This window comes from Squalius cephalus (assembly GCF_949319135.1).
Source record: "Squalius cephalus genome assembly, chromosome: 7".
Lineage (NCBI taxonomy): Eukaryota > Metazoa > Chordata > Actinopteri > Cypriniformes > Leuciscidae > Squalius > Squalius cephalus.
In genome coordinates, this window is record NC_137128.1 from 47537665 (window position 1) to 47553943 (window position 16279).

A 16279-nucleotide genomic window follows, 5' to 3' on the forward strand; every position below is an offset into this window, starting at 1 on the left:
GCCCGTACACAACTCAAGGCCTGAAGACGGTCTTAAATACGAGCAGAACGTCTTAACTTTATAAAGTCACGGCATCAAAAACATTAATATCTTCCTCAGTATTTTCGTCCTGTTTTCCAAAACAACTTTAAATCAAGATACACTTACTCGGGATGCAAATGTAAAACGTCTCATCTTGTAAAACTGAACAAGAACAAGTTATGAAAATGGGTCCATCCGCTCTTTTAATCATAAACTTGCTACATTTTGACCACTTTAGCAGAAAAACGATACATTTACTGGAGATACAAAATGACAGAATATTAAGAAACTTGAGACATTTGCACTTGAAAACTCTGGGAGATCGTGAAAATAAGATGTTTTTGTGCCGTGTGATCAGAAGATAGAGTAACAGTTATTTCCATATTCTATTGGTTGGGAATAGAGTGATTCATGAACTAACGAATCTGTTGCATTTCCAGACTCTGAAGTGTTGCTAACACAACTAGTGTTTCTCAGACAGAACATGTTGATGTTAATGTGTTCCCTTCAGTTTATTCCTAACATTTCTTCACGTGCTCCTAGAAAGCTCTTTTAAAAGTCTTCCATTGACCGTCACCACACCTGCAGAAACCCTGACTGACATTACGACCACATCATGAGCGCTTGCTGTCAGTGAACAGTCGGTCTGAGCCATGACACTGATCTGCATTTTAAAGAGTAAATGTTTAAATGTTGCCGTTCTGAAATGGTCATTTATCAGCACATGCTTTGGACAAAAACACGTTTTATTTAGTAAATGTAACACTGGAAGAACATTGAGCAAACATTTATACTTTAATAAAGTTGAACATTCACATGTCTGTTGTTGACTCGTGTTTGTGTCCCTCGATCTACACACACACACACACACTCGGTCACAGCTCCACGACTGGGTCGGTCCCAGGAAAGCGGGGCAGGTTCAGCTCGTACTTCTTCTGGATGTCGTAGGGAAGGAAGCGTCCCGCCAGGAAGTGAGATCCGGGGAAACTCCGAGCGCATCGCTTGGGAATCATCAGGGAAACCAGGAGCGCAGGACTGACTCCCTCGGGACGAGATTCATCCGCATCCCAGCCTGTGCACACACACACACACACACAGGTGCTTATAGAGGGAACCCTAGTGTTCTGGACTCCATTAAAGAACCCTTCATGCCAAAAAGGTTCTATACAAGGAGAAATGTTTTTAAGTTTTTTTTTCACATTTTCTGCTGGTAAAGTGTTAACGAGTTGTTTAATTAAAAAATGTAAATGCATTAAAAAAAATCTAAATGCATGATGGGGAACCCCTAAAAGGTTCCATGCATACAATTTTCTGCTAATAAAATGAGTTGTTTAATTTGGAAAATGTTATTAAAATCTAAATGCATGATGGGAACCCCTAAACAGTTCTATACATTACATTTTATTTGAATATTCTGAATTAAACAACTCATCAACATATTTTATCAGCAGAAAATTTGAATGTATAGAAAAACAAAACGATGCATGATGGGAACCTTTAAAAGGTTCTATACGTAAAATGTTCTACTGATAAAGTATGTTAATGAGTCGTTTAATTCAGAAAATTTTATTGAAATTAAAATGCATAAAAATAAAATGCATGATAGGAACCTCTAAAAAGTTATATATGTATATACATTTTTCTGCTGATAAAGTACGTTAACGAGTTGTTCCATTCAGAAAATTGTATTAAAATTAGAATGCATGATGGGAACCCTTAAGAGGTTCTACATCTACCAAACCTGCCGCTCATGATCGAGATGCTCATGCTCACGGACTCTCACTGCTAACACTCGAGCGGTTCGGCACTGGACTCTCACTGCTAACACTCGAGCGGTTCGGCACTGGACTCTCACTGCTAACACTCGAGCGGTTCGGCACTGGACTCTCACTGCTAACACTCGAGCGGTTCGGCACTGGACTCTCACTGCTAACACTCGAGCGGTTCGGCACTGGACTCTCACTGCTAACACTCGAGCGGTTCGGCACTGGACTCTCACTGCTAACACTCGAGCGGTTCGGCACTGGACTCTCACTGCTAACACTCGAGCGGTTCGGCACTGGACTCTCACTGCTAACACTCGAGCGGTTCGGCACTGGACTCTCACTGCTAACACTCGAGCGGTTCGGCACTGGACTCTCACTGCTAACACTCGAGCGGTTCGGCACTGGACTCTCACTGCTAACACTCGAGCGGTTCGGCACTGGACTCTCACTGCTAACACTCGAGCGGTTCGGCACTGAACTCTCACTGCTAACACTCGAGCGGTTCGGCACTGAACTCTCACTGCTAACACTCGAGCGGTTCGGCACTGGACTCTCACTGCTAACACTCGAGCGGTTCGGCACTGGACTCTCACTGCTAACACTCGAGCGGTTCGGCACTGGACTCTCACTGCTAACACTCGAGCGGTTCGGCACTGAACTCTCACTGCTAACACTCGAGCGGTTCGGCACTGGACTCTCACTGCTAACACTCGAGCGGTTCGGCACTGAACTCTCACTGCTAACACTCGAGCGGTTCGGCACTGAACTCTCACTGCTAACACTCGAGCGGTTCGGCACTGGACTCTCACTGCTAACACTCGAGCGGTTCGGCACTGGACTCTCACTGCTAACACTCGAGCGGTTCGGCACTGGACTCTCACTGCTAACACTCGAGCGGTTCGGCACTGGACTCTCACTGCTAACACTCGAGCGGTTCGGCACTGGACTCTCACTGCTAACACTCGAGCGGTTCGGCACTGAACTCTCACTGCTAACACTCGAGCGGTTCGGCACTGAACTCTCACTGCTAACACTCGAGCGGTTCGGCACTGGACTCTCACTGCTAACACTCGAGCGGTTCGGCACTGAACTCTCACTGCTAACACTCGAGCGGTTCGGCACTGGACTCTCACTGCTAACACTCGAGCGGTTCGGCACTGGACTCTCACTGCTAACACTCGAGCGGTTCGGCACTGAACTCTCACTGCTAACACTCGAGCGGTTCGGCACTGGACTCTCACTGCTAACACTCGAGCGGTTCGGCACTGGACTCTCACTGCTAACACTCGAGCGGTTCGGCACTGAACTCTCACTGCTAACACTCGAGCGGTTCGGCACTGAACTCTCACTGCTAACACTCGAGCGGTTCGGCACTGGACTCTCACTGCTAACACTCGAGCGGTTCGGCACTGGACTCTCACTGCTAACACTCGAGCGGTTCGGCACTGGACTCTCACTGCTAACACACTCGAGCAGTTCGGCACTGTACTCTCACTGCTAACACTCGAGCGGTTCGGCACTGGACTCTCACTGCTAACACTCGAGCGGTTCGGCACCTGACGGGATGTCCAGGCTGGCGATCGGGACTTTGAGTCCTTGTAGAGTCTGCAGAACTCCGGTCAAGGGCTCGCCGACCGACGCCAGGTCCGTCTCGGGACCCAGAACCGCGTCCACCACCAGGTTATATGCTTCGTTGAGGAGCTGCAGCTTCAAGAAGAAAACCAGAGAACGTTATTATTGATCATCTAAAACACTGACTCCCCTGTTCATTCTCACTGTGATTTATTGGATGTTTTGAGGTTAACAGATCAAACTAGTTTTCTTGACCATAATGCATCAGTTAACATGAACTAACAAGAAACTATACGTCAGAGTTCTGATGTTAACAGGCACAACTTTTGACTTCAGAATTTTATTAGCAAAGGTTGAAATTAAGATTAATAAATGCTGTAGAACTAACACCAACAAACAATGAGCAAAACATTTATTAACCTTTGTTACCGTTTAAAAATACAATTATTCATGTTCATTAACGCATTCAGTAATGTTATGTTAATGTTTATGATACTTTGGTTGCTGTCTGAGAAGGAAAACTCAACACTACAACAAACTACTTTTCTTCAGAAAGAATTAAGAAGTGTTTGGCCTGAAGCACTTTTTCTGGTTTATCTGACCTCGTTGGGCAGGTAGGAGAGGAAGGGTTAGTCTGGGTTAGTCTGGTTTAGCCTGGTTTAGTCTGGTTTAGCCTGGTTTATCTGACCTCGTTTCGTTGGGCAGGTAGGAGAGGAAGGTTTAGTCTGGTTTAGTCTGGTTTAGCCTGGTTTATCTGACCTCGTTGGGCAGGTAGGAGAGGAAGGGTTAGTCTGGTTTAGTCTGGTTTAGTTTAGCCTGGTTTATCTGACCTCGTTGGGCAGGTAGGAGAGGAAGGGTTAGTCTGGGTTAGTCTGGTTTAGCCTGGTTTAGTCTGGTTTAGTCTGGTTTATCTGACCTCGTTGGGCAGGTAGGAGAGGAAGGTTTAGTCTGGTTTAGTCTGGTTTAGTTTAGCCTGGTTTATCTGACCTCGTTGGGCAGGTAGGAGAGGAAGGGTTAGTCTGGGTTAGTCTGGTTTAGCCTGGTTTAGTCTGGTTTAGTCTGGTTTATCTGACCTCGTTGGGCAGGTAGGAGAGGAAGGTTTAGTCTGGTTTAGTCTGGTTTAGCCTGGTTTATCTGACCTCGTTGGGCAGGTAGGAGAGGAAGGGTTAGTCTGGTTTAGTCTGGTTTGTCTGGTTTATCTGACCTCGTTGGGCAGGTAGGAGAGGAAGGGTTAGTCTGGTTTAGTCTGGTTTAGTTTAGCCTGGTTTATCTGACCTCGTTGGGCAGGTAGGAGAGGAAGGTTTAGTCTGGTTTAGTCTGGTTTAGTTTAGCCTGGTTTATCTGACCTCGTTGGGCAGGTAGGAGAGGAAGGTTTAGTCTGGGTTAGTCTGGTTTAGTCTGGTTTATCTGACCTCGTTGGGCAGGTAGGAGAGGAAGGGTTAGTCTGGTTTAGTTTAGCCTGGTTTATCTGACCTCGTTGGGCAGGTAGGAGAGGAAGGTTTAGTCTGGTTTAGTCTGGTTTATCTGACCTCGTTGGGCAGGTAGGAGAGGAAAGGTTAGTCTGGTTTAGTCTGGTTTAGTTTAGCCTGGTTTATCTGACCTCGTTGGGCAGGTAGGAGAGGAAGGTTTAGTCTGGTTTAGTCTGGTTTGTCTGGTTTATCTGACCTCGTTGGGCAGGTAGGAGAGGAAGGGTTAGTCTGGTTTAGTCTGGTTTAGTTTAGCCTGGTTTATCTGACCTCGTTGGGCAGGTAGGAGAGGAAGGGTTAGTCTGGGTTAGTCTGGTTTATCTGACCTCGTTGGGCAGGTAGGAGAGGAAGGGTTAGTCTGGTTTAGTCTGGTTTATCTGACCTCGTTGGGCAGGTAGGAGAGGAAGGTTTAGTCTGGTTTAGTCTGGTTTATCTGACCTCGTTGGGCAGGTAGGAGAGGAAGGTTTAGTCTAGTTTAGTCTGGTTTATCTGACCTCGTTGGGCAGGTAGGAGAGGAAGGGTTAGTCTGGTTTATCTGACCTCGTTGGGCAGGTAGGAGAGGAAGGGTTAGTCTGGTTTAGTCTGGTTTAGCCTGGTTTATCTGAGCTCGTTGGGCAGGTAGGAGAGGAAGGTTTAGTCTGGTTTAGTCTGGTTTATCTGACCTCGTTGGGCAGGTAGGAGAGGAAGGGTTAGTCTGGTTTAGTCTGGTTTATCTGACCTCGTTGGGCAGGTAGGAGAGGAAAGGTTAGTCTGGTTTAGTCTGGTTTAGCCTGGTTTATCTGACCTCGTTGGGCAGGTAGGAGAGGAAGGGTTAGTCTGGTTTAGTCTGGTTTAGCCTGGTTTATCTGACCTCGTTGGGCAGGTAGGAGAGGAAGGGTTAGTCTGGTTTAGTCTGGTTTAGCCTGGTTTATCTGACCTCGTTGGGCAGGTAGGAGAGGAAGGGTTAGTCTGGTTTAGTCTGGTTTATCTGACCTCGTTGGGCAGGTAGGAGAGGAAGGTTTAGTCTGGTTTAGTCTGGTTTATCTGACCTCATTGGGCAGGTAGGAGAGGAAGGTTTAGTCTGGTTTAGTCTGGTTTATCTGACCTCATTGGGCAGGTAGGAGAGGAAGGGTTAGTCTGGTTTAGTCTGGTTTAGCCTGGTTTATCTGACCTCGTTGGGCAGGTAGGAGAGGAAGGTTTAGTCTGGTTTAGTCTGGTTTATCTGACCTCATTGGGCAGGTAGGAGAGGAAGGGTTAGTCTGGTTTAGTCTGGTTTAGTCTGGTTTATCTGACCTCGTTGGGCAGGTAGGAGAGGAAGGGTTAGTCTGGTTTAGTCTGGTTTAGCCTGGTTTATCTGACCTCGTTGGGCAGGTAGGAGAGGAAGGTTTAGTCTGGTTTAGTCTGGTTTATCTGACCTCATTGGGCAGGTAGGAGGAGGAAGGTTTAGTCTGGTTTAGTCTGGTTTATCTGACCTCGTTGGGCAGGTAGGAGAGGAAGGGTTAGTCTGGTTTAGCCTGGTTTATCTGACCTCGTTGGGCAGGTAGGAGAGGAAGGGTTAGTCTGGTTTAGCCTGGTTTATCTGACCTCGTTGGGCAGGTAGGAGAGGAAGGGTTAGTCTGGTTTAGCCTGGTTTATCTGACCTCGTTGGGCAGGTAGGAGAGGAAGGGTTAGTCTGGTTTAGCCTGGTTTATCTGACCTCGTTGGGCAGGTAGGAGAGGAAGGGTTAGTCTGGTTTAGCCTGGTTTATCTGACCTCGTTGGGCAGGTAGGAGAGGAAGGGTTAGTCTGGTTTAGCCTGGTTTATCTGACCTCGTTGGGCAGGTAGGAGAGGAAGGGTTAGTCTGGTTTAGCCTGGTTTATCTGACCTCGTTGGGCAGGTAGGAGAGGAAGGGTTAGTCTGGTTTAGCCTGGTTTATCTGACCTCGTTGGGCAGGTAGGAGAGGAAGGGTTAGTCTGGTTTAGCCTGGTTTATCTGACCTCGTTGGGCAGGTAGGAGAGGAAGGGTTAGTCTGGTTTAGCCTGGTTTATCTGACCTCGTTGGGCAGGTAGGAGAGGAAGGGCAGGTCCATCCGCTCGCACTGCACCGTCAGGTCCTGATGGAGGCGGTCCGAGGAGCGTTTGGGACAGAACACAGTGGGAATGTAATCCTGTCACACACACACACACACACACACACACACAGATCCGTCACTCAGGGCTCCTCTTTAACTCTTTCACTACTCCATGAAAGTTTTGTGAAAATGATAAAAAAATCCAGGGTTCGTACAAGTGCTTAAAGAGCCTGAATTTGACTCTCTGAAATGTAAGTCCTGGAAAACCCTTGAAAATATTTATGGAAAGGGACTTGAAAAGTGCTTGAATTATTGAAAGACAAGATATGTGAAATTAGTTTTTCATTTTACCAATAAAACAATCTTTTCATGCAAAATTAAAGCTACAGCTCGTCTGATATAGAGGCATTTCTCATGGTTATGAGTGTGATATTGCTCATATAAACATATGATACAGCTTTTATTCTTCAGCTCAATCATATATTCATGGGGAGGAAAAATCAGTTTGAATAAAGCAAGCGATATCTTTGTCACAGTATCCTTTCAATGGCAATTGCATGTGCGGCACTTTATTTGTACCATTTTGTTTTTTTAGTATATCTTTATTCATCTTTTTACATTTTTTAGAATTTGAAAGATAATAAAGATATTGTTTGATAAGTGAGATCTCTGACTGTAGTCCTTGAAAACAATAAAGTACCTTTTTAATTTTTAATTTTGTGTCGGAAACATTTGCATGACTTTTTATCTCACAATCCAATATTTTGTCCAAAAAAAAAAAAGCAAAAAAGATTCAGAAACAACAGTGAGGAATTGATTCTTGGCCTGACTTCCGTCATGTTCGGGAATGGAGCATCTCTATCGATGACTGAAGTGTGTGTGTTCATCGGTCATGATGACTGAAGTGTGTGTGTTCATCGGTCATGATGACTGAAGTGTGTGTGTTCATCGGTCATGATGACTGAAGTGTGTGTGTTCATCGGTCATGATGACTGACGTGTGTGTGTTCATCGGTCATGATGACTGAAGTGTGTGTGTTCATCGGTCATGATGACTGAAGTGTGTGTGTTCATCGGTCATGATGACTGAAGTGTGTGTGTTCATCGGTCATGATGACTGAAGTGTGTGTGTTCATCGGTCATGATGACTGAAGTGTGTGTGTTCATCGGTCATGATGACTGACGTGTGTGTGTTCATCGGTCATGATGACTGAAGTGTGTGTGTTCATCGGTCATGATGACTGAAGTGTGTGTGTTCATCGGTCATGATGACTGAAGTGTGTGTGTTCATCGGTCATGATGACTGAAGTGTGTGTGTTCATCGGTCATGATGACTGAAGTGTGTGTGTTCATCGGTCATGATGACTGACGTGTGTGTGTTCATCGGTCATGATGACTGAAGTGTGTGTGTTCATCGGTCATGATGACTGAAGTGTGTGTGTTCACTCACGAACACATGGAGATGTCGAGCACACGCGAGTCCCACACACCCGTTCTGATCCGGTCCACAGATCACCAGAACCGTGGCCTGGCGTTTCTCCAGAGAAGAGAGCGGGAAGGCCTGAGAGAGATCATCACATCCCTGATCAACTACTAACAATCAGAAAGACTGTCTTTCTACTTTAATTCATTGTGTTACTAACCAACTCATAAATTGCTAATAAGTTTCACAAATCATTTCCGAGTGAAAATTGTTTCTACAATGACAAAAAGTTGGTGTAGAATTTACTCAAATTGTCACAAATAATCACAAAGAATTGGCAAGTAATGCATGTGAAGTAGAAACACTGAAATAGAATTTTCTTGTTCAATGAAAAATGCATCAAAATGAAGTGAGTTTAAGATTAAAACAAGAACTAATATCTGCCAATGGAGTCAGAAAAATAATCTTAATTCAAAGTGAAAACAGGATTATTTTTCTGACTCCTTTGGCAGATATTTGTAAGCACAAACTCACTTCATTTTAACAATTTTTTTCTGTAAACAAGACTTAATATCTTCAGTCATTTTGCTTCTCCAGTAAATGTATCTTAATTTAAGAATGTTTACTTACTACAGGAAAGTATTGTTTTCATACGGTATTTCAAAAACTATTACATGAATGGTGAATGTAATGATTAAAGACCTTTGCGATGGCGTTCGCACACGCGTGTCCCAGAATCTCCGTCAGCTGTTGCCGTCCAAAACCATAATCCCTTAGCAACTCCGTCTCCATGGAAACTGCCTCCTCTTTACTGTAAATATGATAAATAAACAACTTGGGATAAACTCTGGAAATATACTAGTTTTAAACATGAGTAATGAAAGTTAAACCTGCAAGAAACGGAAATGAATGTATGACTAAAAGCACTAGGTGTGGCTGATCGTCGTCATCGGGATGTGTTTGCTCCAGGACTCCTGTGGGAAGATGATCCGCTGCCCTTCTGTGATCGGGATCGATAGGGAATCCCTGAGGCGTTCAGCTCCTCAGTTCCTGAACTCATGCAGGGAAACGACCCAACAACAGATCCTTCCACACAGGAGCCCGAACATCAGATCAAATCATCATTCGCTTCAGCATCTTGAGACTCAGCCAAAGCTGGAACGCTTCCCTCGTCGGTCTGCAGCGCGTCACATCTGTACCATGAAATCATCACACTGAAACACTGAAGCCCTGAAACACTGAAGCCCTGAAACACTGAAGCCCTGAAACACTGAAACACTGAAACACTGAAACCACTCAAACCCTGAAACACTGAAGCCCTGAAACACTGAAACAATGAAACCACTGAAACACTGAAACAATGAAACACTGAAGCCCTGAAACACTGAAACTATTAAACACTGAAAAACTGAAACTCTGAAACTCTGAAACTATTAAACACTGAAACACTAAAACTCTGAAACTATTAAATACTGAAACACTGAAACTCTGAATCACTGAAACACTGAAACTCTGAAACACTGAAACACTGAAACACTGAAGCCCTGAAACACTGAAGCCCTGAAACACTGAAACACTGAAACACTGAAACCACTAAAACCCTGAAACACTGAAGCCCTGAAACACTGAAACAATGAAACCACTGAAACACTGAAACAATGAAACACTGAAGCCCTGAAACACTGAAACTATTAAACACTGAAAAACTGAAACTCTGAAACTCTGAAACTATTAAACACTGAAACACTAAAACTCTGAAACTATTAAATACTGAAACACTGAAACTCTGAATCACTGAAACACTGAAACTCTGAAACACTGAAACACTGAAACACTGAAACTCTGAATCATTGAAACACTGAAACTCTGAAACACTGAAACTCTGAAACACTGAAACACTGAAACTATTAAACACTGAAACTATTAAACACTGAAACACTGAAACTCTGAAACACTGAAACTATTAAACACTGAAACACTGAAACACTGAAACTATTAAACACTGAAACACTGAAACACTGAAACACTGAAAAACTGAAACTCTGAATCACTGAAACACTGAAACTCTGAAACACTGAAACACTGAAACTCTGAAACACTGAAACTCTGAAACACTGAAACACTGAAACACTGAAACTCTGAAACTCTGAAACACTGAAACTCTGAAACACTGAAACTATTAAACACTGAAACACTGAAACTCTGAAACACTGAAACTCTGAAACACTGAAACTATTAAACACTGAAACTCTGAAACACTGAAACTCTGAAACACTGAAACACTGAAACACTGAAACACTGAAACTATTAAACACTGAAACACTGAAACTCTGAAACACTGAAACACTGAAACTCTGAAACACTGAAACACTGAAACACTGAAACTCTGAAACTCTGAAACACTGAAACTCTGAAACACTGAAACTATTAAACACTGAAACTCTGAAACACTGAAACTATTAAACACTGAAACACTGAAACTCTGAAACTCTGAAAAACTGAAACACTGAAACTCTGAAACACTGAAACTATTAAACACTGAAACTCTGAAACACTGAAACACTGAAACACTGAAACACTGAAACTATTAAACACTGAAACACTGAAACTCTGAAACTCTGAAACTATTAAACACTGAAACTCTGAAACACTGAAACTCTGAAACACTGAAACTCTGAAACACTGAAACACTGAAACTCTGAAACTCTGAAACACTGAAACTATTAAATACTGAAACCCTGAAACTCTGAAAAACTGAAAAACTGAAACTCTGAAACACTGAAACACTGAAACACTGAAACTATTAAATACTGAAACCCTGAAACTCTGAAAAACTGAAACACTGAAACTCTGAAACACTGAAACTATTAAATACTGAAACACTGAAACTCTGAAACACTGAAACACTGAAACACTGAAACTATTAAATACTGAAACCCTGAAACTATTAAACACTGAAACTCTGAAACACTGAAACCCTGAAACACTGAAACACTGAAACTATTAAACACTGAAACACTGAAACTATTAAACACTGAAACACTGAAACACTGAAACTCTGAAACACTGAAACTATTAAACACTGAAAAACTGAAACTCTGAAACTCTGAATCACTGAAACACTGAAAATCTGAAACACTGAAACACTGAAAATCTGAAACACTGAAACTCTGAAACTCTGAAACACTGAAACACTGAAACTCTGAAACACTGAAACACTGAAACTCTGAAACACTGAAACTCTGAAACACTGAAACACTGAAACACTGAAACTCTGAAACACTGAAACTCTGAAACACTGAAACTCTGAAACACTGAAACACTGAAACACTGAAACTCTGAAACACTGAAACTCTGAAACACTGAAACTATGAAACTCTGAAACACTGAAACTCTGAAACTCTGAAACACTGAAACTCTGAAACTCTGAAACACTGAAACACTGAAACTCTGAAACACTGAAACTCTGAAACACTGAAACTATTAAATACTGAAACACTGAAACACTGAAACCCTGAAACACTGAAACTATTAAATACTGAAACACTGAAACACTGAAACTCTGAAACTCTGAAACACTGAAACCCTGAAACACTGAAACACTGAAACTATTAAATACTGAAACACTGAAACTCTGAAACCCTGAAACTCTGAAACTCTGAAACACTGAAACTCTGAAACACTGAAACACTGAAACTATTAAATACTGAAACACTGAAACTCTGAAACTCTGAAACACTGAAACTCTGAAACACTGAAACTATTAAATACTGAAACACTGAAACTATTAAATACTGAAACACTGAAACTCTGAAACTCTGAAACACTGAAACACTGAAACTATTAAACACTGAAACACTGAAACACTGAAACTCTGAAACACTGAAACCATTAAACTCTGAAACACTGAAACTATTAAACACTGAAACACTGAAACTCTGAAACACTGAAACACTGAAACCATTAAACACTGAAACTCTGAAACCATTAAACACTGAAACTCTGAAACACTGAAACACTGAAACTCTGAAACCATTAAACACTGAAACTCTGAAACACTGAAACACTGAAACCATTAAACACTGAAACTCTGAAACCATTAAACACTGAAACTCTGAAACACTGAAACACTGAAACTCTGAAACACTGAAACCATTAAACACTGAAACTCTGAAACCATTAAACACTGAAACTCTGAAACCATTAAACACTGAAATACTGAAACTATTAAACACTGAAACACTGAAACTCTGAAACACTGAAACCATTAAACACTGAAACACTGAAACCATTAAACACTGAAACTCTGAAACCATTAAACACTGAAACTCTGAAACACTGAAACTCTGAAACCATTAAACACTGAAACTCTGAAACACTGAAACACTGAAACCATTAAACACTGAAACTCTGAAACACTGAAACACTGAAACTCTGAAACCATTAAACACTGAAACTCTGAAACACTGAAACTCTGAAACACTGAAACCATTAAACACTGAAACTCTGAAACCATTAAACACTGAAACTCTGAAACCATTAAACACTGAAACTCTGAAACACTGAAACCATTAAACACTGAAACTCTGAAACACTGAAACACTGAAACTCTGAAACCATTAAACACTGAAACTCTGAAACACTGAAACACTGAAACTCTGAAACCATTAAACACTGAAACTCTGAAACACTGAAACACTGAAACTCTGAAACACTGAAACCATTAAACACTGAAACTCTGAAACCATTAAACACTGAAACTCTGAAACACTGAAACCATTAAACTCTGAAACACTGAAACTCTGAAACACTGAAACACTGAAACACTGAAACTCTGAAACACTGAAACACTGAAACTCTGAAACACTGAAACACTGAAACTCTGAAACACTGAAACTCTGAAACACTGAAACACTGAAACACTGAAACTCTGAAACACTGAAACACTGAAACTCTGAAACACTGAAACACTGAAACTCTGAAACACTGAAACACTGAAACTCTGAAACACTGAAACTATTAAACACTGAAACACTGAAACTCTGAAACACTGAAATACTGAAACACTGAAACCATTAAACACTGAAACTCTGAAACACTGAAACTATTAAACACTGAAACACTGAAACTCTGAAACACTGAAATACTGAAACACTGAAACCATTAAACACTGAAACTCTGAAACCATTAAACACTGAAACTCTGAAACCATTAAACACTGAAACTCTGAAACACTGAAACCATTAAACACTGAAACCATTAAACACTGAAACACTGAAACCATTAAACTCTGAAACACTGAAACTCTGAAACACTGAAATACTGAAACTCTGAAACACTGAAACTATTAAACACTGAAACACTGAAACTCTGAAACACTGAAATACTGAAACACTGAAACCATTAAACACTGAAACTCTGAAACACTGAAACTATTAAACACTGAAACACTGAAACTCTGAAACACTGAAATACTGAAACACTGAAACCATTAAACACTGAAACACTGAAACCATTAAACACTGAAACCATTAAACACTGAAACACTGAAACCATTAAACTCTGAAACACTGAAACCATTAAACACTGAAACTCTGAAACCATTAAACACTGAAACACTGAAACCATTCAACTCTGAAACACTGAAACTCTGAAACACTGAAACATAATATCTAATATGCTGATTTGTTGCTCAAGAAACATTTCTGATTATTATCAGCGTTAAAAACAGGTTAATTTCTTTTTTTGGAAATTGTGATACATTTTATTTTTCAGGATTCTTTGATGAATAGAAAGTGCAAAAGAATAACGTTTAACCCTTTAATCGCTTTAACATTACAGATGTCTTTACTCTCACTTTTGATCAATTTAATGCATCCTTGATGCATAAGAGCATGATTTTCTAATCTTTCTTCCCTCAGACTTTTGAATGGGAGCGTATGACGGTTTCCACACAAATCTGAAGCTGCACAACTGTGTACAATAATAATAACACTGATAATAATCATAAATGTTTCTTGATCATCAAATCATCATATTAAGTGATTTCTGGAGGATCATGTGACACTGAAGACTGGAGTAATGATGCTGAACATTCAGCTTTGATCACAGGAATAAATTACACTTATATATGTATATTCACATAGAAAACAGATGATTTACATTACAATAATATTTCACTGTTTTACTGTATTTTTGATCAGCCTTGGTGAGAAGAAGAGACTTCCCTCAAAACCTTAAAACATCTTAAATATTCATAACTTTGACTGACAGTGTTCTCCAATAATTTTTGTTTAATTACTTACATGAACAAAAAAAATCATTTTCCCAGTGCATGAGCCGTTTAATGAATCAGAATTTCTCCTGTTCTGCATCCAGGATTGAGTTGTTTGTCTGCACTCTTCCTGTAATAACGTGTATTCCTCAGTGTGTGTTCAGATCTCAGTCTGTGACGGATCAGCCGGATGAGGAGCGGATTAAAGCTTCGGTCTCCCGCTCGGATCAGGAGGATCAGGATATTCAGGAGCACATTACTGTTCTAATAAACTTATCTTACTATCATACTATCCCAGTGAAGAGAGAGAGTCAGGAAAGTTCGTCCAGTCTCATACTTCTGCATTCCTCAGGAAACATCTTTCACGAGTTCCTGGGAAACTTCAACTCTTGTAAAAAAGACTTTGGCAGAAATAAATGCAGGACGAACTGCTTTAATGAGCCGTTAAACAACCGCAGGACTGTGAGTGTGTGTGTGTGTGTGTGTGTGTGTGTGTGTTGAGCTTATAATACAAGAAAATAAAGCAGTTCTAGATATAAGAGTTTGAGATGAAGAGAAATGAATGCACTTCAGAAACATGATGCTCTTCCTCAGTGTTTCAGTCTCGTTCTCCAGCACAAATATCTAAACATTCTTAAATCAAGATACATTTACTGGAGAAGAAGCAACATCACTGAGGATATTAAGTAAAACATTTATAAAAATGAAGTGAGTTTGTGTTTAAAACAAGAACAAATATCTGGTAATGGAGTCAGAAAAATAATCTTGTTTTCCTTTGAATTAAGTTTATTTTTCTGACTCCATTGGCAGATATTCGTTCTTGTTTTAAACACAACTCACTTCATTTTAATTTTTTTTTTACTAAATATCTTTAGTCATTTTACTTCTCCAGTAAATATGTAGAGCGTTTTATAGTTAACTAAAACTAAAACCATTAAAAAACAAACAAAAAAAAAAAACATGAAATAAAATTAACATTAACAGAAATAAAATAAAGTTTCGAACAATTTAAGCTTATTTTAAATTGTTAGTTTAACTTGTAAAATAGTTTTAACTTGATGTACTAAAATTGTAAAGCTAAAATAAAAAAATAAACAATAAATATATAGACATATTTAAATATATATACAAAATCATACAACAAAATCACTAAAACTTAAACTAAAATTAACATAACATGAAAATATAAACTAAAATATAAAAAACGAATATAAAATTAAAATAGTATCCCAAAATAACACTTCATTTTGATACATTTTTACTTCATATCTTCAGTAATTTTGCTTTTTCTCCAGTAAATGAATCTTGATGTAAGAATGTTTAGATGTTAGTGCTGGAGAACGAGTCAGAAACACTGAGGAAGAGCATCATGTATTACAGTGCACAGGTGTGTGTGTGTGTGTGTGTTACCTGAGATATCTGAGCGCTTCCACACACTCCTGATTCCTGCTGTTCATCTTCACTGAAATAAAAACACGAACTGGAGGAGTTTCAGGGTTTCACTTCTTCTCGTCTCACTTTCTGCTCGAGATGTGAGAAGATGAAGCTCGTAATGAGAGTCTGCCGCGCGAGAGCCAATCAGAGAGCAGCAGGAGCAGGAGGAGCCTTCTGATTGGCTGATGGGATTCTTCACGCCGACCTGAGAGTCTCGCACATCTTCCTCACATACTGAAGATTCGCGCTGTGTTTACATTATAATATCCGTGTGAATGCTGTTGATTCTGATGGA

The 16279-nt window shown here is 40.7% G+C and overlaps 1 protein-coding gene across 2 annotated transcripts; it reads right to left on the reverse strand.

Annotated features, from left to right (window-relative positions):
• Positions 1-752: 752 nt before the first annotated feature.
• On the reverse strand, positions 753-16239 carry LOC307161865 (yjeF N-terminal domain-containing 3-like). 2 transcript variants are annotated; one of them, XM_079876802.1, is made up of 6 exons: positions 15961-16239; positions 8979-9087; positions 8304-8414; positions 6837-6950; positions 3344-3494; positions 753-1093 (listed from the first exon to the last, which is right to left on the reverse strand). In XM_079876802.1, exons 1-6 carry the CDS (start codon positions 16005-16007, stop codon positions 897-899), a joined length of 729 nt encoding a protein of 242 aa, XP_079732928.1. In that variant the 5' UTR covers positions 16008-16239; the 3' UTR covers positions 753-896. The 2 variants fall into 2 exon arrangements, with proteins under 2 accessions (XP_079732928.1, XP_079732929.1); XM_079876803.1 differs by lacking the exon at positions 15961-16239 and adding an exon at positions 9167-9214.
• Positions 16240-16279: the final 40 nt, after the last annotated feature.